At 48.4% G+C, this 23,977-nt stretch overlaps 1 protein-coding gene across 1 annotated transcript in view; it reads left to right on the forward strand.

The window, feature by feature from the left end:
- Positions 1 to 17,623: 17,623 nt before the first annotated feature.
- CECR2 (CECR2 histone acetyl-lysine reader) overlaps positions 17,624 to 23,977 on the forward strand; it is a gene marked incomplete at both ends in the record, with an annotated part of 95,412 nt that continues 89,058 nt past the window's right edge. The window contains one exon of the mRNA XM_080609695.1: positions 17,624 to 17,794. Within this exon, the coding sequence (XP_080465821.1) occupies positions 17,624 to 17,794 (171 nt within the window). The remainder of the gene's footprint in view (positions 17,795 to 23,977) is intronic.

Raw genomic sequence — 23,977 nt, forward strand, 5'->3', positions numbered from 1 at the left:
GACATGAGACTATCCTAACACCATCCTCCTTGCTGTGTTTTGTCCCTGTCCTCCCCTGGTTCTGTCTGTAACGTGACAGTTTCTGCCAAACAGTGTTAGTGCATTAGCCACTTTTCAAACGATCGTTTCCCCACTGGGTAGGCTCTCTTCAGAGCGAGAGGATGGAGACCTCAAGCCTCTCAGCTCCAAAGAGATTTTCCCTTCTCCGGTTAGTGGCATTCCCTGAGCCCTGCTGATGAAAGACACAGATGTGTCTGCAGAGGAGCAGCTCTCAGTGCCTGCCTCATTCCCCAGAGCCCTCTTCAGCCAGTTTGATGTCTAAGTGGAAGGGAAGAAAATAAGCTGACAGTGGGGTTACCACCCAGATGATTTTCTGAATTGATTAGCTGCTTTTTCATAGGTCTCACAGCCATACAAACAGCAACCTCGCTGGATCTTGCAAGCTAAGTAATGACCTCAGCTTGAAGAGCTCTAGAGAAAGACCAGCCATAATGATGTGCTGCTCTCTAGGAAAGAAACAAAGGAAAAGCCAAGGGAAAACAACATGAAGGGAACTAAATAACAGCTAGAAAGAGGCAACAGAAATGTAGCTTGCAAGAGCGAGAGGAAAAATAAGCATCTTTCAGCAGCAGCTGTTTTTTCATTCCAAACTGTATGTAAAGAGCTGGGCAGGCAAGAAAAAGAGAGTTCAGACTACAACTTTTTGAGATTTAGCCCGTGAGCATGGGACTGGCTCATCAGCAGCTAAGGGCCTCCTTTGGGTGCGCTGTGATAGAGGTGATGTTGTAATAAAATCCAGATCCCTTTGAGCTGTCATGTGCTGGCCAGCCCATTGCCACACATGGGATTGCCAGGAGCAGCATTTAGCAGCTCTGGCTGTGACCTCCCTGCCAAGCGAAGCTGCATGGGGCAAACATTGTCCTTTAACATGGGGTCCTGCACCCCAAACCTTCCTGGCCTCTAGGTTTTCAGCTCAAGTGGGCACCATCCATGCTCAGACATCCTGACAGTGGTTTTCTCCCTGGCCCTGGCTCTCTGCACCAGTACTGCCAGGGCAGAGCAAGCTCAGACCAGGCACAGGAGCTTGAGAAGGCAACTGGCAGGCTCAGCCCTGCAGAGCCTGGCCTCAGTCCCCAGTGGGGTTGCAGGGTTGCCACACAGCGCATGGGTGGGAATGGCAGGCAGCAGCCATGGCTTTCAGTGCACTCTGTCTGTCTGTCCAGGGTCTTGCACCCCAGTGGCAAAATCTCTATGGTGTGCAAACACAAGGGGCCAGGGCAGGGCTGCTGAACCCAGTAGCCATACTGGGGCTTCCTCAGTTTCTCCCACCATTTCTGAGAGGAGGGACTTCTTCAGCATCCTTAGGCAACCCCACTGGTGGCGATGCTGCATCACAAGCAAGGGGAGTGGGTGAAGCCCTCTCTGAACAGGCTGCAGAGTACTCAGGGTCCCTAAGTGTTCCATGCAAAGTGTGAGCTTTGTGTGCCTCTGGGCACAGACAGGTTTCAGCAAGGGCCACCACTGGCCAGGCCATGGGTGCCACCAGGACACGCTCTGCTCAACCCTGCAGAGATGATAGGTGATGCAAGAGGAGTGAGTTGTGGAAGTAGGGAAACTTATGCAGGACTCCAAAGGACTACACTTATTCAGATCAGATCCATCTTTGAAGGGAAACAAATGGTCCAGCTTCCCTAATCTTGCAATCCTGACTCCTCCTCAAACCCCAGAATAGCGCAGATTAGAAAAGGGAGGGCAAAGAAGAGTGCTATGAAACCTCATCTCATTGCTCTTTCCCATCTGTGCTGTACTAGTCCTGCCAGAGGTTTTAAATCTGACCAAAAAAACAGAGCTGGAAATCAACTCCACATATACTATATTCCCTCTGCAAGTGCCCCGTGCCTAGAACTACAGTCTGCTGCTCTCAGCGCCTCTAATTAGCTAAGCAAGGCAAGCACTCATTAGCCCCACCTGAGTCACTCTGCAACTGGGAAAGAGGAGCATTAACCCCCACATGGCTCAAGGATAAATAGGTGAGAGGCAGATTCATTCCATGTGGTTGCCTGTTCTGGCTGCAGGACTGCAGGCAGCCTGGCACTGGAGAAGGATGGCTTTGGGTAGTGGCTGGATGGCAGTGTGAGGAGGCTGGTTGTGCTCACAATGCTGCTCCACAGAGCCTGATCTCCCTGTAAGGTGCTATTAGCTTCAGCTTTGGAGGGGAACTTTTGGGAAAGGAAAAGATTTGCTATAGCACCACAAAGCACTGAGCTGCAATTTTAGCTGTTCTTATGCCATAAGTGCTTAGCTGGAAGCATCTCTGAGTATATCTGCATGGGAATAGAGGGAGGCTCTGGCACAATGGGTATAACTGCAGTGAGAGAGTTTGGCTTGGCACTGATATGGTGTTTCATAGCCATAACTTCAGAGTGCTAGGCAAAGCCAGCTGCCAGCTTAACAATAATAATAATAACTTAAAATATCTTGGATGTGCTTTTGTTAAGGTTAGGGCACAAGGGGTGCATTCCCTGTGCTATCGTACAAGTATTTCTCTCTTTCTATGTTAAAGCTTCTCTTGCACCAGGTATTTTTCTTCAGGTGTGGTAGTGCATCAGGCCCCAGCCCAGAGCACAGGATGTTCGGCACAACATGTACATGTGGACAAATCAATCATTGCCTCAGGCTGTTTGTACCCTTTAAGTAAAGGCACTTATTAAAGGCACTTATACACTGGATTCACCCGAAATGGGCAGGCAGAGTAAGTTGGAGAATAGGAATAAGTGTGTGCTTCCTTGTTCAGTTAAATTCTTCTTTATTTTTAGGAAATTGGTGCTAAACCATAGAAGGCATCTGTCTGAGCAAGGATGAGAGAGGAACAGGGGCAACTGCTCTGCCTGCAGACAGGAGATGATGAAGACGACTGAGCAGCAGTAAGTGCTGAGAAGAAAATCTGCCTCTGTCCTTCTCTCTCTGTTACAAAGAAACAGCATGGGGCACAGCAGCTGTGGCAACAGCAGCAGGAAAAGGATGGCGAGTGCTTAAAATACTCCACGGCTCTGACTGCTCCTTGGGGCTGCAGAGAAGTTCTGCCTTCCCCTGGTACCCCACCCAGCAGGTGGGTGGAAATTTGGGGCAGACAAAGCCAGTGGTGAAGCCTGGCATGAAAGACGCCCTTTCCAGGACTGGGAATTATGCTGGGTATACTGAAAATAGCCTACCCTGCCTCTCATTCACCCTGTGCAATCAAGTCTGGAAGCTCAAGGAGACCACCCTCAGTTCCCCAACACAAATAATAGTATGACAACGAACCACTAAATCGGCAAGTGGGCAGTGCCTTCAAGTCACCCCCCAGCTACTGCTTACAGGCTGGCTTTGTTTGAGGATCATTTGTCACCAGGCATTGGTCACCAACATGGAGATATTGGAAACAGATGTAACAGGCTGACAACCATCAACCCAAGCTACCTAGCAGCCTTGCTACCTAGCCAGCAAGAAAACATTCCTCTCAAACCCTGCCCTTTCTCATGCTGATTCAGATGAAGGGCCAGACAGTTGGCCTGAGCTGCTAGATAGGTCCTCCCTCACCAGCTTTGAGATTTCCATGTGATTTCCTAAGCAGAAATGTTGAAAACGGATAGTCCATATAATCTACATGTGTACGTTCACAGATACGGGCTCATGCACACACAGGACTTCTCACATTAATAACACTGCAGGGATTTCTTGCCTAGCCTAAGAACGCAGGCTATCGACAAAGACAATAAAGCCAAAGCATGGCTATTAGCAGCATAGAGTCTGTAATACACAGTTAAGCAGATCTTGTAGCAAACAGTAGTTGGCAGCTCATTACAGCACTTGTTGCCTCCCTCTACAGTTTTCCACCCATAGCATCTGGGGGCATTTAACAAGTAAGCTTTTAATAAATGTAGCCACATGCATATAGCCACAGTGTTAGCTACAAAGTATAGCTCTATGTTAACAGCTTCATTTCACAGGTAACAATCTTGAGGTGCAGTGGTCACACTAACAACAATTTGGAATGCTAAAACTGAGAGTCTTAAAAAAATGTTACTATTTATGCTAGTTCTTTCCCTTCTGTATTTTCTTCTCTGCTGGATCAAATGAATTAGTTTGGCTGGGTTCTCTTTTGTTTCAAGTCATCTTTACTTTTCTTTCTTCCTCAGTGTGGTCTTCAAAGTCGGGGTTGGGAAGGCTGCAGGGGAATTTCGGCTGTCAGTTTGGTTTATATTTAATAGTGCTGTTGGTTTACAAATGTTTTGCTAAAGGATTTTTTCCTGCTTTTGCTTTCAACTTGATTCCTATGATGCTACTTCAGAACAACAATACTCCTCTCTCATTGGAAAGATAAATCAGTTGAGAAGAGCACTTGCTTTGGAAAGGTGAAGGTAGAGTTGTGATGGATATTTAGAGACTCTATTTACATCAGAAAGAGAGGGGAGGGAAAAAAATCAAAAGTAGTGAAGTTTTGCCTCTCTAAGCAAAAAGACTCCCCAGGAAACAGTGGCCTTATGAGGGCCCCTTTCTGAGGCCTTAGAAAGCTGGGCGCACAGAACCAGAAATCTTTTAGGTGGTCTCCCCAGTCTAAAGCTCATTGGCAACAGGTACTTGTCACAGGGCCAGTGGGAGAGCACAAGCTAAAGTTGAATGTTATATGCTGATGGACCCGTGAGGAAATGAGCTGGAAAAATGCTCATCACTGCAAGATGCAGTGGCTGCTTAGGAGCTTAAATTAGAGAATGCCCAAAAGATTGTCTATTGACATTCCAACCAACAAGCTTGTTGAATAGGTCCCATAAAAAAATCAGCTCTTCAGGTGTCTGCAATGAACAATGCTTTATCCTCCATGGCATCATTCCCACTTCCAAAAAAGGCAGGGAAGCACAGTTATAGTGAAACAGGACGCTACTGCTTGTGCCCTTGGGCCAGCCAAGAGTGGAGACCGCTGCCATGAGGTGTGCCTACACAGTCAAATGAGAGTGATTCTGGCCAGCACAGGCACACCTACACTAGCTGCCAGCTTGCCAGCCGAGGAGTAATAACAGTAGTGAGGATACTTGTCACTGATAAACCAAACTGATGCTCGAGTAGGCTGGTCCACTTTGTGCTGAAGCTTACACTGCTGTCTCTTCACCACTGCTCTACAAGTGCTGGCTTGGAGACATGCACCCCATTTCATTTCACTCCAAACACGCACAGGTGTTTGGTGGGAGGTGCCTGAGTAGGGTATGGCTCAATATGTGCACCCAAAAATTGGGCTCCTGCCTCTTCACAACACCCAGATCAAAGAACAGTGGACTTGAACATGAAGTATGGCTAGCAGCTAAGCAATGCTTCTTGACAGATGATACTCTCAAAAAGAAGGGTAGCTTTTGTTTCTCTGCTCTTTGTAGGGTCCCACCCAGAGGAGGAGCAGGATTGGCATGATCTTGTGGTGTATGAACTGCGTGCCATAAAGGTCCCAGCTGAGGTGGGCAAGAGAGCACTTCTCTGACACATCCCCCTTGTGCTGGGGAGGGTTTTCTGCTATCAAATCACTTCACAGAGAACACGTGTGTTTGGGGAAGAGCAGGAATTGGAAGCCAAGTGGGCCAGGATGAGGTGATCTGCCCCATGTACGCATCTTGGGACATCAGAGCTGTGTGCTGCCACTTTCCTGAATGGAGCTTGCAGGATCTGGAGACTTGTCACTGGAGACTTTCCTCTGTATGCTCTGACTGCTGAACAAAAGTGCAAGACATGCTCCATCCAGAAGCGTCTCCACAGTGCATACTAACAAGCTGTTTCTCCTCCTACCAGCTGTCCAGCTGCCTCTAACATAGACCTTGCACAACAGGGCACATTTCACCAGGGAAGGGGAAGATTAATGTTTCCTCCAACTGGAGCTATTTGGAATTGCTTTGAGACAAGCAAAATGCAATTGCTTAGGTTGCAATGTGCCCAGAGTACATGTGCGCAAACACTGCCAGGGCATTTTTAACTACCAGGACTGGCTAGGACCTATATGCAATATTACATCTTAAAAGATAGGATTTCTGGAAACTCCATCCCCTTTCCCTTCCCAAATGCACATTTGCCCCACAGTACTGTGCCGCACTTGGTTCAGTGGTGGCACAGAGGGAAGACTACTGACTCTGGTCCTGCTTTCCATGCTCTCCTGGCTCCCCCTTGGAGGACTCCTGTCCCATTCGGAGCCAGCCCACTTTACAAGAACTTACATGAAGTGAACTTCATCACCGTGGAGTCCATGTGAGGCAGCATGCTTCATGTCACTGATGGGGACAGCCCTAGCTAGGTGCTCAGGGTGACAGGAGGCAGTGGGAGGACCTGCTATTTGCCTGATGTGCTGGCTGTCTGATTGAAGTTCCTCAACCCCCTCTGGCTCAGCTGTGACTCATTGTGGGTATTTGATCACATTTGCAGAGCAGGATTAATTACTGTTTATTGCTTGTTCACATAATGGACCAGTGTCACACACAGAATCATTTAGGTTGGAAAAGATCCTTTAAGATCATCAAGTTCAATCATAAACCTGACACAGTTTAGTCCACCACTAAACCATGTCCCTAAGTGCCATATTTGCGTGTCTTTTAAATACCTCCAGGGATGGTGACTCAACCACTTCCCTGGGCAGCCTGTTCCAATGCATGACAACTGATTAGGTGAAGAATTTTCTCCTAACATCCCATCTAAACCTCCCCTGGTGCAACTTGAGGCCATTTTCTCTCATCCTATCACTTGTTACTTGAGAGGAAAGGCCAACACTCACCTCCTTCCATCTCCTTTCAGGTAGTCCTAGACAGTGATAAGAAGTCTCCCCTCCGCCTCCTCTTTTCCAGGCTAAAAGACCCCCAGTTCCATCAGCCACTCCTAAGGCCCATTCTTTGGTGGAGGAGGAAGGAGGCATGCCCCATAATTTAGTGACCATTGCATCTAAATGAGAAGGTTAATAGCTTGCCCACTTCATATTTTAACCCCCAAGCCTTTTTTCCTCTCTAATTGTAAAGCATAATGGTTTTTATTTCCATACAGCAGTTCCCGGGGGGTTCTGTCCAAACATATCAATCAAAGCCTTGCTGTCACATTTTGGAGAGCAGGGACAGATCCTGCCCTCACCCAGAGCATAAAGTGGGATCAACCCTACTGCTGCCAGTAAAGTTACCCCATTTTGTCTGCATATCAGACAGGCGAGGGAAAGATGGCCACTCAGATAACTGGCAGGGTGGCTGGGTGCTGAATACTTCTGCAAATCAGATTCTTTGTTTAGGTGATTATCTACTACATTAACTTCAAGCAGTTGAGATTTTGATGCCGTGGTCTAGCAGGCAGAAAGCATCAGGAGGCTAAGGCAGACACATAGCTGCTGGCATACATCCCCCTCTTCCCAGCAGGAAAATGAGGCTTAGACACAAGGATGAACCAGGAAGGCTGGAAGTGGGAAACCCAAAACATGGAAGCTATTAAGTGCAGAAGAAAGAAAAAATCAGCTGGCCCTTCTCCCTGCCAATGCAGGTCTTTCTCCATCACATATCTACTTGTATTTTCATCGAGTCACAGTTAGAACAACTCAAGTGCTTTCCAGTAGTAACAATTCCACCACAGCCAGGCCTTTTGCAGCAGGATCCTCATCTTGAATTCAGAGGAAAGTGGAGGTGCATTAGCAGAGCTGTTTGGGGAGCTAGAAATTGAAGCCTAGAGACTGAAGGCCGAGACTGGGATCTATTTATCAGATCTCTGTTCAGGAACCTACAGCATCGCTGCTGCTTAATGCCTGACTGTAAGGAATGCTGGCAGCTTGTATTGACATCCTATTGGCATGGGAAACCCTTGAGCTGAGCCTCAAGTATTTGATGAGAGGTAGTAAATGAAAACCAGCTGGAGAAGTCAATGGTTGACTGTTACTAATGGTGCAAGCAGGTCTTTTCTTTCCACTTCTGCACTGCTGGTGCAAACAGGACTAGTGACCAAGAGAGGTGATCAGCTGCTGTATTGTGTGGCCTGTCCTAAATACATCACATAGCTTAAGTCCACACCTCTGCCTGCCTTTTCCAAGCTAGCTGTCATCCCTCGGCCAGCCAGGCACCCCCACTTCAGCAGGCACAGCTACTGCGGAGGCTGGGGTGAGAAGGGATGAAGACACCTTCTCGGCCCCACTGCCAGCATCTCAGGTCTGTTCTAATGTACATTTGGCACTAACAGAAATAGCCCTAGGGTCAAGGCTGTACCCCCGTGAAGAATAAGGCTTTCCCTCAACTAGTCAGCAGAAAAAGCTGAGTATCTTAAAACTCCCTAGTTACAAGCAGGACTGTTCTGGGAAAAGTCTGGAGATGACTAACGGGATTAGTCACTAGCTCTTTCCCTTTGAGGCTGGGCACTTAAAATCCTTTTACTCCTCAAATCTGCCAGCCATCCCCCACTTCAAGCTGCCTAGTTTCAAGCTGCAGTTACTTTCCTCTGAATGCCTTGACATGCAAACAGGTTTTGAAAGTCTTTCATGGGCTATGTTCTGATTGAGACCTGCCTGGATTATTTTTGCCAGAGGAAGTGATCCTAGCTGTTTGCCTTGCACTGGAACCAAAGATGAGTCTGAACCAGCTTAAACTGTGTTTATGCTGAGTGACTTTAATTATACGTGCTGAATTCAGCAAACCAGTAGAAGTGCAGCTTAAACTGGCTCAAGAATAGCTACATTAGGGATCTGGAAATAAATACATTTTGTAATATGTTAGGAAAACTTTCCTGCAAGTAGGCCAGCCCTCATACCTAAGCCATTACTGGGAATGTCAACTGCCTGCTTTTGGTATTTACAGAGAAACTGGGTTAAGTCTGTCCACCTCACCTAGAATAATAATGTTTAACTTGTGAGTAGCATTTTACAATTTCAAAGCAATAAACACTGAGATACCATGGTAATGAGAGCTGACAAGGCACTAGCATTAACTAATTAAGCCTCACAACTTCCCGGAGGTATCTAAATATGACCATTCCCGTTTTATAGATGAGGAAAATATAGATGAATTGATTTACTCAGAGGCACAGAGCAATTCAGTGGAAGAGCTGGAACCACAACTCAGTCCTGCTAATGTCTGGACGGCTGCTCAGCTCTCCATGAGGCTCTGCCTTATTTCTAGATCTGTGTATCAGTGTAACCTAGTATCCCATTCTTAGCAGGATTTAGAAATTAATTACTCTTAATTTCTGTTGACTGTTATGGAAGGAATGGGATTTTAATATCTCCCTACCCAAATGCAGCAATGATAAGCAGAGTACCGGTGAGGTTGAAAATGGATGCTGGTGAAGTCTCAGCTAAGAATTGCACAGGCGTAGCAGAAGCAGGAAAAGCAACTAACGGGTGGGTGTCAAATGAAGTGTTGGAAAGGACTGCATTAGCTTAAATCATTCTGGGTCTTGCCTTTCCAACCCCTGCCATGGCTGCAGTAACACACAACCATACCATTTTTTAATTTGTACTTACTTAGTGGTTTACCTCCACACTGAATCTGGCCTAGAAACCTCCATGGAGAGAACAGCATTGGCACTAGTGCTAAACAGAAGCCCTCTTCCTCTGCACAGGTAAGCACTCAGCAACACCTCTCATAGATGTATGAGATCATCAGAGAATGATGATACACATTCTGAATGATGATTCTGAATCACAGAATGGTTTGGGTTGGAAGGGACCTTAAAGCTCATCCAGTTCCAACCTCCCTGCCACAGGCAGGGACACCTTCCTCTAGACCGGGTTGCTCAAAGCCCCGTACAACCTGGCCTTGAACACTGCCAGGGATAAGGCAGCCACAGCTGTAGACAAGAAATCAAGTTTTCCCTCATATCATGTCTGTAAGTCCAGACTAACAATAGAAGACTGGTTACAAAAAAGAAAATTTCAGCTGCCCTGTCAGGGTTGTTTTGATGCCTCTAATCCCCATCTAAGAAGATGTTGAACAGAGAACTGAATCATTATGGTTGTAAGCAAAATGGTCTTTTAATGCCCCTCAAGGAACATAGTTCTTCTCTCATGGAGTGACTGATGGGGAGCTCTTCTGGCTATGGAGCACAGCCCTGCTGTGAAGCATCATCTGTATTTCACGTGGGGCTGTTCTCTTTGCCTGTGAGTGCCTGGCCTCCACAGCACACTGCACCTGAGCCAAACCAGCTCAGGCTGTGGTGGTGAATCCCAATGAGCCTCTCACTGGGTGTTCAGAGGCAGTCTATAGGAACCAGTGCTGGAGTGCACAGCACACATATCAGCACCATTGCTAACCGCTGATCTGGAAACAATTAAAAGATCTCGTTGTTTATGCCGTAGCACTGATGCCTCTGGAATAGCTGCGGATGGCAAAGTAGAGACAACAGACCTGGAGAGACATGAAAGTGTTTGGGTTTGCCTGTGTCTCTGCTCAGCTTCCCAACGAGGTTTCCAGGGCAGATTGCTAGCTCTTCATCTTGCTTTGTGGCTGTGCGAGCTAGCCTGCGTCTGACTTGTCTCTGCCAGATGTATGGACCAGTGCTTGACAGCAGCAGTGAGCATGGCTGACCACAAACAAACACAAATGTGGTGTGCCCATCTCAGGGCTACTCTTTGAGGAAGATTTGGAAAGATCCAGATTCCCTGGCTTTAAATCCATTGCCACAAATTATCGTTCGCCTGTTGATTGCTCTCTAGGGGACAAAACATCAAGTTACAACCTGTGGTTTTCAGCCTCAATGGATTAAGAGCAGAAAATCTGTTGAGACCTAAGGCTTAGATCTGTTGGTTTGATATGTAGTTCAGCAAAGCACACAGGAGAGAAGCCATGATAGAGAATGCTTTGCCACATCAGTGCTAGCCGAATTCCCAGTAGATAAGCGCTTTTTGACTAAAGGAGCTGATGCAAGCTAGAAATGGCACAATATTGCTAATTTTCTGCCTAAACCAATGATGAATGTGTGTGACTGCTGTTATACTTCAAAGAGAGAGTAGCTGCACTTCAGTAACATGAAGTTACTTCTACTTTCCAATGGTTTGCTATGCTGAAAACAGTGCTGTGGAATAAATACCTGGGATACTTCAAAGAGCGTCCATCAGTTTTTCAGATACTAGGTCAGGTTTGCAGGAGTGATTACTTTTGCACTAGATTGCACACCGAACAACTCAAATGTGTACATCCAGGAGTCGAACAAAACAGTGCACTGCACTTTGGCAATTGCTACCTTCACAGCCTCTCTCAGCGTGTGAGAAATTGGAGGATACGTTCTGACCAAGCAACAGGTTCTTGAGCAAAGGAGCCTCAGATCCATGTTGCCCATGGTACAGGCTGCAGGCATCATGGCAAGCCTCCTGGTTACTCCAAGGTAAAGGGAAACGTCTGTGTTCCAGCTAAATCTGCAGCCCTGTTTATGTTAGCCAAAGTTTAAACGTTGCTGCATAGGTACCATATACCCAGCTCCAGCAACAGACCTTGTGCAAGCTGGTTCACTGCAGCACAGTGCCAAAAAGGGAGAATACCTTCTTTTTTCTTGAAATACTCCTGTTTCCATCTCCTGTCTCTCACACTTTCCAGCACTGTCCAGGCAGACCCTGTTCTCTCTCATGCCTCCACTCAGCAGCTGTTATCTGCGCCCACCCATCTCTTCCCCATTCGTTTTCTGGCTCTCCTTTCTACTGACTCCCTCATCTTTTCTCTTGATAACTTAAATTGTCGCATTGTTAGGTTGCTCAGACCTCACATTTTGGACCTTCCTCATCTCACCCTCTTATTCAACACTGCAGCCTCCCGCTCACCAGCAGAACCTCCTGTTTGCCCTTGCCTTCATCATGCATTTGTTCCTTTTTCTGTTCTCTGGATTTACCATGTCTTTCAGCCTCTCCCTGCTCTTTCCCTTTCTTTCTCACAGCATTCCCGCTCCTTCCACTTCACAAGTGTTTGTGACTACAGACTTTTCCATACTTCTTCCTAATTAGGAAGATGTATAGATTCCTCCACTTCCCACCTCTCACAGTATTTGCCAGTTTCTCTCATCCCTTGTGTCTGTCTCATCCTACACAGTCTCTTGATTGCGCCGAAGTCCTCTATTCCAAATCTATTTTCCTCTCTTTCAGCACTTTCTGGTCAAAGAAAGAGGATTCTTCCTGCTGTTCTGATCCTGTTGGTTTTCATGCATCTTACTTCAGCCCTTTGTGCGCCACTGCTATCTCTACTTATAAAATCACAACTAGTAGCTCAAAATAAGTAATTATCAAAATGCAGCATGTCTTTCTTCTTTCAGCTGTCCTGGTTCAGTTACAGGAAGCAAAGTTTCTCATCTGCTTTCACATCTCTTCTGTGATCCCTCCAGCTGCATCCATGCCCCCAGCCCCATCACTGTCAAGAAAAAACTGTTCCATAATTTCCACTATATGTTCATGAGTTTCCTTGACTTCTTGTCTGAGTCAGAGAGGCAGATCAATGGATTAGAAACGGACCCTCAGTGCTAAGTACTCCACTTCAGTCTTTGCTCTGTTCAGGAAGGCTTTTCAATTGTGCTATGTAAACCACAAAATCTCTTCACTCAGAAGGCCTTGAAAAGGGAACAAGAAACTTGAAGATGGATCAAAATACAAAGAGTCCTAGCAGGTAGAAGTGGCTTGGGATGAAAGTAGAAGGCTAAATCACAACTGCCTTCTGCTTCACCACTCAGAGAACAAAAAGAAGCAAAGGCAGTGAGATTTGCTGGTGCTTGACTATTGAGGCAGGTCAACACATACAAGGGAGCAATAAAATTCAGACATGCTAGAAAAGGGAGCTGAAGCAATTCACACAATGAAATGCAAAAGTTCTGTTTTGAAGACATAGTGGGTTTAATTTATTCTTCCTCTGAATAAGGAAAACCTGAACCTCCCAAAGCCCCATGCTTCTGAGAACGTGCTGCCAGTGAGAACAGAGCTTGAGGTTTGGCTAGTCCTTCTAAAAATGTTTTTGGGTCCTTACAAGGGAAGCCTGCAGATCTGCCTGTACTTAGCTTATAGAAACCTAGTCAATTAGACTTCTGCTTGAAGCCATGAAATGGAAATGCAAGGAAGTTAAGAGCGTTTTTTTAAAGATACTCTTGTTAATGGTAATATCACTTCAGCTGTTTAGGACCTGACCTGTACCTGTCAATAATCCATTCCTTTTCAGGGGCAGGCTACGGGAGATCTACCTGTCATCAACCTAATATTACATTTCAGCTTTGTCAAATTGGGCACATATTTCAGGTCTTTCTGGAGAAAGTGGAAAGCATTCCTCCCTTTTTCTTGTTTCCAGGTGAAACAATTCATCATGCAGGAATGGGACTTTCAAGCTCTGCATCTCCTACAAACTTTTTATTTTCTTTTGCACTTTGAACTTGGCTTTTCTCAATGAAATAAGCTCAAAAATCCAGAGATGACCTCAAACAATAAAAACATGAGTCTTTGACTTGGTCCATCAGCCTCAGTTCTTTCTCAGTGTGGCTGTACATGGTACAAGCACTCAACTTACAGCCAGCATGGAAAGGAAGGAAGGAAAAGAAACTTCACGGAAGATAGTGGAGGAGTCTACGTATGGAGGGCAATGAACAGTCAGGATTGGATATTGAGTTGAAAAATCAATAGGTAGCTGAAGTCCTACCGATAGCCTAGGGGGAGAAAAATGATTGAGAGGAAGAACACAGCATACTAGGAAAGGACACTGGTCAGAGTAGGCTTTGCTTGTGTTAGTTACAAATAGGAAACTCATAACCGAAGGTGGCTTGGAAGCAGAGAAGCACACAGATTTGTGAACAGAGATATTTGTCAAAGATAAATAGAAGAGGAAATGCTGTGTGGTATTCACCAAGTGCCACTGAACAGCAGTGAGAGAGCAGAGATTTTTATTCTTGATTAATAAATCTAAAGAAGTGATCTAAGAACAGTGTAAGAGTCTAGCAAAGTGAAGCAACCTTAAGTGAACATGGGCAGCCCCTGGCATCCTTGCATAAAAAGAACAGTTGAAGAGAAAACACAGTCCAACAGAAATAATGGGGACGATAGAGGGAGCCAAATTAATTCACAAAAACCTTAAGCAAAATTGGGAGCATAGCTCTTCTAATAGAGAGGGTAGGAGTCTTCATTAAAGCTCACAGAATTCTTAGTGGGGTGGAGAGTGGGGATACTACAAAGCTATTTGGCCTAATGTCAAGAACAAGCAAAGATGCAGCAGTAAGATAAGCTATGGCTGGACGTTACAGGAATTCAGGGAGGAATGTCAGGATAGCATGAGACAGAAATGAAACTCCCCTTACATGGCCAGGGAACAGAAAGTTTGCTCCATGGAAGCATCAAGCATTAAGTAACACTGCAGAGTTCTGTAAGTAGCCCAAACAAAAATGTGTCTGAGGATTTGTCACCCCAAGACTTCTCACGCAGAGCTATTGGTGGTTTATAGTATAGCCCCGTATGTTGACAAAATACTATCAGTTATCCTGCACTGTTCTCCTCAGCAGTTACCCTATTGTAGCTGGAGCTACTGGTTTCATCCAGTGCAGATAGCACATGAGAGATCAGACATTGCCTCGCTCAAGATCGGGTCTTGGAGCTGTCATGCCTTGAAACAGATTCAGGGTTTCAGTATAACATACTGGTCTCCTGAGAACACTAAAGTCAAAAGAGTTCTGGGGAAAACAGATGTAAATACTGGTGCTCAGAAAGACAACCAATAAACCAATTAAACAGTGCACATTTTGGCAAAAGCCTTGGCGGGGAAGGCCTAGGAAATCTATGCTGTGGGTTGAAATGTACAGCAAAGGGAATTTGCTGTGAATTCCTGTCCATAACGAGCGATATAAGATGCTACCTCTAGTATCTTATCCTCTTTGCTGCTTCGTTTCTCAAGTGACCCTCACAGCCCCCCAAAGAGCACAGCAGTTGTCATACCCAGTCAACCCAGTGGCCTTCCTAATCCAGCCTTCTCACTTCAACAGTTGCTGCTCTTTAATGCTTCAAAGAAAGGTGTGAGAAACCCCGTAGTGGACAATTATATGATAACCTGCCCACGAGGGAAGTTTCTCCCTAATCCTTTGCCATCAGTTAGTGGAGATGTTGTGCCTTGAAGCCTGACGGTTTATATCCCTTCTAAAATTTATTTATATCCTGTCTAATGTGACCATGAATGTTTTCAGTATCCGTATAAATGTCTAATCCTTTTCTGAATCCTGCTAATCTCCTGGCCGCAATGAAGCCTCATGGTAACAAATGCCATGTGTTAATTACAGATGGTACAAATATTTCCTTGCACCATTTTAAATTTGCTTCCTTCCAGTTTCGCTGTGTATCCCTTGATCCTGCAATATGAAAAAGGGCGATGAAATTAGAGCTTGTTCATTCCTGCCAAGCAGCACTGCTGTCTCTTGATTTGTTTCTTCTCTAAAGTAGCTGTTCCTACCTCTGGCCAAAGTTTTCCTGGGTCAGGCTGTTTGGCAATAACCTAAGGCACGGCATAGAGCTTTCACCTATTCTCTGTTGATGAGTTCATTTGGAAGGGCAGCAGGGAGAAAAAACCCTGAGAGGCTCAAAAATACATGCTTGAGGTTGCAGACTCTGAAATATCAGACTGCTCTTTGTCAGCTGGTATTAGTTCAGCAGCAATATGATGACACTGACTGATGCCATTGGCCTTTCCCTCCCTGTTGCCTCTAAGTCAGAGACAGAGCAGGACATCCGCAGTGTGGTTTCCCCTCAGCCGGATCCAGCCGATGTTCAGGCTGTTTCTGAAAGGGGAGGTCCCACTCCCCCTCCCATCCCACCTCAGGCGTTTCACCGCTTCCTTGCATCTGTTCTGGTGATCACCTGGCTGTGGGATTAGTCCCATCAGTTCTGGACTAATTGTCTGAGCAATGCGCATCTCTGTTCTGCTGCCCTGTGCTGAGCTTGCAAATGCACAAGCAGCAGCCCATCACCCTCAGACATGTGGAGACGGCACTAGAAACAGCAAGGGAATGTAAGGTGTGAAGGGGAGAGGCTAAAAAATTAAGAAGTTAGCCAAATACAGGAAAGGAAAAGCTAGGAAAAGTGGGACTGGTATAAAAATGCCCCCAGCTAGATGAAGGTAGGAAGAAGTAGAAGGAAGGAATTCCTAAACTGCAGTTAAACTCCACCTTTACAATGGTTTCACTGGAGGTAAGACCCTAAGCTGGTACAGCTGTGCACGGTGATACTTTGCAACTGTTTTGAAGGTGGGTTATGGGGGCAAACTGAGAGGTTGTAAAGCAGTGCAGTGACAGCATGCTAAGTTACAGCCGCTTGGTGTTGCACTGAAGCTCTTGTGTCTCACTAGGGCAGTCCCAGAAGGAGGTAATACCTCTCTGTTGTTGAATGATTTTCCACAATAGATTTCAAAACAGGGCAGCGTTACCTTGTTCATGATATAGACATTGTTTCATGAGAAATGGGGGTGCCGACTATAGGGGTTGAGACAGTAAGGCACCTCAGGGCAGAGGAAGGTGTCTGGCTCCTTGTGGCAGCCACAGCAGCATGTGGAGAATAAGAATTGCCACTTGGGCTCCCTCACTCAAAAATACAAAGTTGGAACACAAACCCTTGAGTGTTCTACCCTCACTGCACCATTACAGTCAACTGGGTTGGAAAAGACCTTCAAGATCATCAAGTCCACCCATTACCCCAGGACGATCAAGTGCACCGCTAAACCATGTCACTGAGGGCTTCACCTACACATCTTTTGAACACTTCCAGGGACAGTGATTCCCCCAGGAGCCAGCCCCAGCATCTCCCCACCACACCATAACGCTTGGGGCGCAGCCCAACACCATGGCTGAGGCAGTGTCCTGGCATCCGACAGCCGTCCCTAGCGTCCCGGGGAGCGGAGCGGGAGATCCGCCGGGGCTGAGGCGAGAGCTAGGGCGGAGTGAAGGGCTGAGGCGGTGACCCCTGAGGCGAGGAGCATGCCGCAAGATGGGGGCGGTGGTTCCCCGATCAGTAGGGACGTTCTCTAAGACCTCCCTGACGGGCTCAGCCCGGGCCACCTCTTCCCTCCACCTCGCACCGCCCAGGCGAGGCCGGGGCGCCGCTTCCACTCCGTGCAGCGACCGGAACGGTGCCGGGCCTCGTCCCTCGGCCGGTGTCCCCGCCCCGGTAGGCGTGCCAGGGCGGGCGCCGAGGGCCTGTTGTTGTGATGGGCGCCGGCTCCGCCCCCTCCTCGTGCACGGCCGCGCAGCCCCCACCCCGCCCTCACGCCTTTTGTCCACTCCCTGCGCCCCGCCCCTCCGGGTGTCCCGTTCTCTGTCTCCCCCCCCCGCCCCGTTCCGCCCTTGGCCCATCTGTTCCCGGCGGAGCTCCGGTTCCCCTGCAGGGCGCGGGCGGGCGGCGGAGGATGGGCCCGCGCAGCGGCGGCGGTCGGCGGCAGCGGCAGCAGCGCCCCCGCCGGCCCTAGCGCCCCCGCGCCGGCGCCGAGCCGCCCCATGCGCGGTCGGCAGCGAGGGGGCAGCGCGGGGCCGCCGGGGGGCGGCCGCTGAGCGGCGTGGCGCCGGGGGGCGGGCGGAGCCGCAGCGCCGAACGGCGGCGGCACGCAGCCGCCCGCGGAGTGAGGCAGCGAGCGAGCGGGCGGGCGGGCAGGCAGCCGGCCGGCGGCCGCGGGAGATGTGCCCGGAGGAGGACGGCGGCTGCGGCGGCGGCGGCGTGGCCGGCACCGGCGGCCCCGAGGCGGCGGTGGCGCTGGACGAGCTCCGCTCCTGGTGGGAAGTCCCGGCCATCGCGCACTTCTGCTCTCTCTTCCGCACCGCCTTTCGCCTGCCCGACTTCGAAATCGAGGTGAGAGCCCCGCGGACGCCGTTCCCCTGCACGGTGCGCGCGCCGGTGGGCAGCCGACGGACGGTCGCTTCGCGCTCCAGCCCGCGGGCTGTTACCGTGCCGCGGCGCCGTCCCCGCTGCGCTCCCGCAGCACGGCGGCTCCCGCGCGCCGCTCCCCCGGCACCCCCAACCCTACTTTGCCCCAGTGAGCCGCTGGATCCCGGCGCGATGCAGCGCGGGTGCTCCCTTCCGCCTGCGGCAGATGCAGCAACTTCCCCGTGTCCGTCCCGGGCGCGCTCGCAAACTTTCGGCGCTCCCGTCCTGGTGCGGCGGCGGCGGCGGCGGTGGTGGTGGTGGTGGGCAGAGTCCCCCCCAGTCCTGGCTCCCGAGCCGGCGGGGCAGCCGCAGGGGGAGCGGGGCCGGCCGCCGCCGGGCCGCATTGTTCCTCCGGGCCGGTGTCCGCGCACAAAGGTGGCGGGGGGGGACGGGCTCGGCACGGAGCCGGCGGCGGGTCCCCCGTGCCCAAAATGGTGGCGGCGAGAGGCGGGCCCGGCCCGGTGACCCCCACTAGCCTCGGGGGTCCCCGCGGCTGTTGTTGAGGGTGGGGGGGTTTCCCCAGCCCACTCAGCCTGGGCTCAAGTTGGTCCCTTTTGTTGAAGGGGAGGTGTCGGTCCCCACCTGGCTGGTGCCGGTGGTGGTGCATCGATGGGGTGTGTGTGTATGGAGGGTCGCCGCCGAGGCGGGCGGCTGGAGGTGCAGTCGTTCTCCGCATCCCGGCGTGCTGGGCTGCTCCGCGGGGCACCGCGCTGCGCATTGTGCGGCTCCGCGGCAGCGACGGTGCCTTCCCCACCGACCAATCGACCGCCTGTGCTCCTGGCGTAGGGCAAACTCTCGGCTTCCTCACTTTCGTGCCCGTTTTTCCCGTGTGGGTTTTGGATTTTTTGGGGGGAAGTGGTGTAATTTTTTTTCATTATTATTATTATTTTAGTTCTTACTTTCGTGCGCGCGGCTAATGCTCCGTAAATATTTTGTGCTCCGGCTACAAACGTTACAAACAAAGTGTGTCCTGGTAGGAAATCTTTTGTGCTTGCTGTGAAAAGCTATTCTTGCCAGCGCGTTGGCAATAAACCCGGGTGAATAACGTGGCGGCGTGTGTTTGTATTTATTTTTTTCTCTCTTTAAAGGCAGTAATTGCCCCGTGAACGCGAATTCCAAAGATGCTTAAAAGTTCAATGGGATGCGCAAAGCCCTAAAGAGCAAAACTCCTCGAGCAGGATGTGAATTTCTGAAGAGGGGGAATCCCTTCTGCGGTGCGAAATCTTGAGAGGGGATAAGGTCTCGCAATGATGCAACTTCTTGCGAAAGGGAACTCCCCTCCCCCTCCTATTGATGCCAAACCAGTAAAGGGGGAGGCTCCCCGGGCCCGGCAGCGCAAAGTCTTGAAGAAACCTGAATTTACAATGATAAAAGAGCCAAGGCACTAGCCTTTCACCTTTGGAGGCAATTAGCATCTGGCTTGCTTCACAAATGAAGTAAATGTGGGCTCCCCTTTGCTTCTCGGAGCACGCTTAGAGTGGAGGTGGGAGTTAACATCACTCGGAACAAATGAAGTTGCTTTTTTGGGGAGGGGGGAAGGGATGCCCAGGGTGAGGAGGAGTGCATGCGGGTTGGTGCTGGGGGTGTTGCAGATCACAGAAGCAGCACATAGAAAACGTTGCCCCCAAAACCACCTTGGTGTGCATGGATGGCTTGGCAGGAACAGGCTTGGAAGGATGGTGTTGGCCCGAGGGACAGTGGGAATCGAAGTTAAAAGTGGGATGCTGCGAGAGGACAGATGTGGCTGTCAGAACTCAGTGTCTTCAGGCACGTGGAGTACATCTCCATTCTTGGCAAAATGTGAAGGAGCCTGGTGCAGACGGTTTCAAAACTTGCTGTTCCTTGAAGCTCACCATATTGTTACCCATTGCATGGCTTAGTTGTTTCCATTTCACAGCTGGTTTTGGGGATATCTGGGCACGATGCTGTGCACAAAGAGCTTGCCAGTGGTGGCTCTTACCCCTTTTTTTTTTTTCTAAGAGTACTACTCTTTGGTTTGTACTTTATTTGGCTGCATAGGGAAGGTTTCTTCCTTGGGCTTGGACCTAATAGTGCCAGTTCCCATGCTGGCTACATCCAAGATGGGCTTTAAGTTTCAGGGGTATCTGAATAAAATGGAGGTGGCTTTTCTAGGGGTTTATGGGAAACTCTAGGACTCAAGGCAAATAATGGAAGGAAATAAACCGCTACCCAGCCATCAAAAATTGAAACTGTGCTCATGTGCAAATGACATTTTGTTGCTTTAGCTTTGGTTATCATGGGATGGGTGCTTGTGGCAAAGTGCAAGCTGTTTGAGAAGTTACTGCCCTTCATGGGTAACCCGGGGTTAGTACCTGGGTCCATTTGGTTACAGAGTAAAACAGGTGATTTGAGTGAACCTGCTTTCTTGTGTATGAAAGCAGGAATGGAGCTCTCAAATTCAGAGGGTGTCCGTGGAAGGATGGTCATGCCCAGGCTCCTGGAGCTTCACAGCAAACGTCTGTCTGACTCTGCCCAGTATTGCTAAGGGATGGCTTTACTCTGCCTGCAGTTGGCTTTTGGAGGGTATCTTCTTTCTAGGAGGACTGAGCACCTCTCAAGTTAAATCCTAGTTTGGTGGCTTTCTTTCTTTCCTTTTTCTGATACTAATGTATCTCCAGCGGGGAGCCTGGTGCTAAGCTCTTGCAACACTGTTACAACAAGTGAAAGTTTTAAACAAACTTTAATTCTGCTTGTAATAAATATCCCCTCCTTGCTCTCTCCCTCCTTCCCTCCAGTTTTAGCAGGCAGTGTGGTTATGGTTTCACTGCTACAGTCTCTGTAGGTTCCCGAACCAGACAAAACCCAATCTTCCAGTATGTTTTGGTGTATTGTTGTGTTTTCTTTTTAAAGCTATAGTTATTTACTTGTTTTTCTCCCCCCCACAACCGATGTATTTTTCTTCTGGTGGGTCTGCCCATAGCTAGCAGGGAGTCTCTGCAATGATAGGCCATCTGGACCCATCCTCCCTGTGCCAAGCAGATTTGCTAGTGGTATTTGAGAAGTTTGGGGCTTTAGTGCAGAGAAGAAGCACTGAGCTGTCCTTTTTTTCTTTTCAAATGCAAACCTTTCTCCCTTTACTTATTGGCCCGAAAGAAAGTGAAGCTTCCAGATGCAGGGCTGCCATCAGCAGCTGGATGTCAGAAACCTGGGTAGCAGATGTTTTGTTTTTCTTGTTGCTGGACCAGTGTGTAGCCAGAGACTACGGGGTAGGGGTGTCTGAAACTGAAAGAAAGAAGCGCATCCATCACGCCGGGCTCTGGGCATTGTTCGGGGAGGGGGTGGGCACAGCCAGCCCCCATGCTGGCTCCAGCAGATGCAGGCGCCTGACAAGGCACAGGGCTCCTCTTTTCAAACCTCTGCTGCAGCATCACCCGGCGATGGGCTCAGGAGGGGTTCAGCTACTGCCAGCGGGTCAAAAGTTCAGTGGGCCAGGAGCGGGTGCTCTGAGACATGTTCGGCTTCACGCCGTGATCTCACGTGCATCTGTGAGGATGGCAGAGAGCACTTCTGCCTTCTGGGGTAGGTCTTGTCTTTTTTTTATCCTCCTCCCCTTTTAAATGGCTGCCTTGTCAGCCATCTGCTGTATAAAACTTCCACGCCACTTCAGAAGTGGGCTTTTAGTTGTGTTGGCTTGGATGATGTGGCTTCTTTCTTGACGGTTTGTAAAACCTGCGTCGAGTGGGTTTGTCCTTCCCTGCTCTAACAGTACTCCAGCAGAAGGTCTGGCTGTACGGAACACATTCATCATTTTTTTGGGAGGCATTGCCTTGATGGACAGAAAGGATGCTTTCCATAGTCAAGTTAGTGCAGGTGATGATAGGAAGTGATTTGTTTCCCTCTTCAAGTCTCGACTGTAATGTGGGACACCTCTTGTGACAAAGTGTCTCCTGGCCGTGTGCCCTCCCCTCTGCAACTGAAATACCTTCTTGGCAGCTGTAGAGATTGTTTGCACCGAAAATACTAGGGGAATATTTAACGTTTTCAACCGTATTTCAGTGCAACTTGAAAACACTGGACAGAAGCCAGCGTGGCGTGGCCACCCAGCTCTTTGGCATGTGCTCCCAGGAGATGTGGGCTAAAACATTTAGGAACTTCTGCCTGGGTAGGTCGAGGGGAGGTGACTTTCCAGAACACGCTTGAAAATAGTCAAAACGTTGTTAACTTAGTTTATTTGGAAAAGGGGGCAAAGCCACATTACACAGGGAAAACATAAATCTTTTCCTGTGGTTTTTAAAAGCGCCTTTGGGCAAATTGCCTCTGCTGTTAACTTCACTATGGCTTTAAGATGCTTTTCCTTGCCTCTTGCCCCTTTCTAGCACTTCGGTCTCTGGCTCTACCTTTAGGTACATTCCTCCGGCCCACAGGCAGGGCACTGCTGCTCCTGTGCACCTTTTTCCTCCTATAGTGTGGTATCTGCCCTGCTGGTTCTTGAACAGGCTCTTTCTGTCAGGATTATGATGTGGCTGTTACAAAACCAGCAACTGCTACTGCTCCCATGGGTCTCCCAGGAGGAGGAAGAGTGTGGAGAGAGGGAGATCTGTGCTGTGGCCATCTGAAGGAGAGAGCAAAGAACAGAGTTTCTTCTATCTGTGCAAACCAGATACAGTTTTAAAGGCAAAAAAACCTGTTGGCTTTTTTTTTTTTTTTTTTTTTTTTTTTTTTTTTAACATGCTAATCTCTAAATGTGTTAGAATTTTTCCTAGTGTGGACAGGATGGCTGAGCATGCTTTGACCTCCCCTGTCCTGTCATGTTAGTTTCTGCTGGAATTACTCTGGAGCTCCTTGCTCTGTGCCATCCAGGTTCCTCCCTTGTGATCCATGACACCAAAACAGCACAACCTTCCTGTTCTGTCAGTGGTTTGTATGGGGTTAATGGCACAGCACTAAGGCTTCACCCCTCTATAGCTATTCTGGTCTGGGGCTGCATTATTGTCTGTATCACAGTAGCATGTACAGTGTCTACATGTTGTATGATAACTAAGATGGCCAGGCAGTTTCTGATCGGAAGAATTTAGAATCTAATAAAGATCAATGCAACAAGTAGGTGCTGCAAGCTGACAAAAATATCAGTGAATTCGTGTAGCTCAGCTCTACTCGTAAGAGGGGAAGTCTGAGTTGGTTTAAATGGTTTTTCAGTAGAATGGCGTAGGATGTTCATCCCTCTTGCCCTTTGCCTGTTGTTGGTGGCAATGTTAAAGTGGAAGGGGGTATTGGCTGCCCGAAATGAGCAAAACAACAGTTCTCACTAAAACTTCACTCTTGTACAAAGGACCTGGATCTAGAAAGAGCTCATTGTCTGAGGAAAGGTATAGTAATTGGCAGTGCATGGAGAGGTGCTGTATGTCGAATAAGCAGTGATGGAAAAATGATGGACTTCGGACATACTGAAAAGAAAAAGTGTTGGCCCCATTGTGTGGAGAGACCTGTTTCTGGACCTCTGTGTGAATCTGGGTTATACACCAGCCGCTCTAGTGGTTGTGCTTCTCACAGGCAACATCAGCTTCACCAGAGAAGAGGGCATGAACAGGGTGTTTGTTGTTTGAAAATCAAGTTTGAAAAACAAAATGAAATGGAGGGTTAGTACCGTTTTTACTGTTTTTTCTACCTGTCCCATCCACTATTTGGTATAGGTGCTTCAGCAGTACCCCATCCCTCTCCCCACATCTGTTCCAGCTGCAGTTCTTACTTTGCTGATCTTCAACTTTTGCTGCCTTAGTTATTCTGTTCATAATAGAATCATTAACACTCTACATGTCAGTATTGGGCTCTAGAGTTCATTGAGATTAATGGAGGGGGAGGCAGAGAGATACTTCTCAGAGCTGTTGTTTCAAGTGGTCTGCAAATTGGAAAGCATTATATCAGTTTCCATTTCAAATGCAAGTCACATCTTTGCCAACTGTAGATCTTAAACTTTTTAACAAGTGTTTACATTTTATATAATGACAGTCTAGTGTAATTGGATACAAAAAGAAGGAATAGGTAGTTCAGGAGGCTGATATGTGGGTTAAAACATTATCTTAAGCCTATGAAAAGAAACAAGAAGTGACTGCACGAAAGCCAAAAGACGTCTGAACAATGGATAAGGAA

Source organism: Psittacula echo (genome assembly GCF_963264785.1).
Source record: "Psittacula echo genome assembly, chromosome: 1".
Taxonomy (NCBI): Eukaryota; Metazoa; Chordata; class Aves; order Psittaciformes; family Psittacidae; genus Psittacula; species Psittacula echo.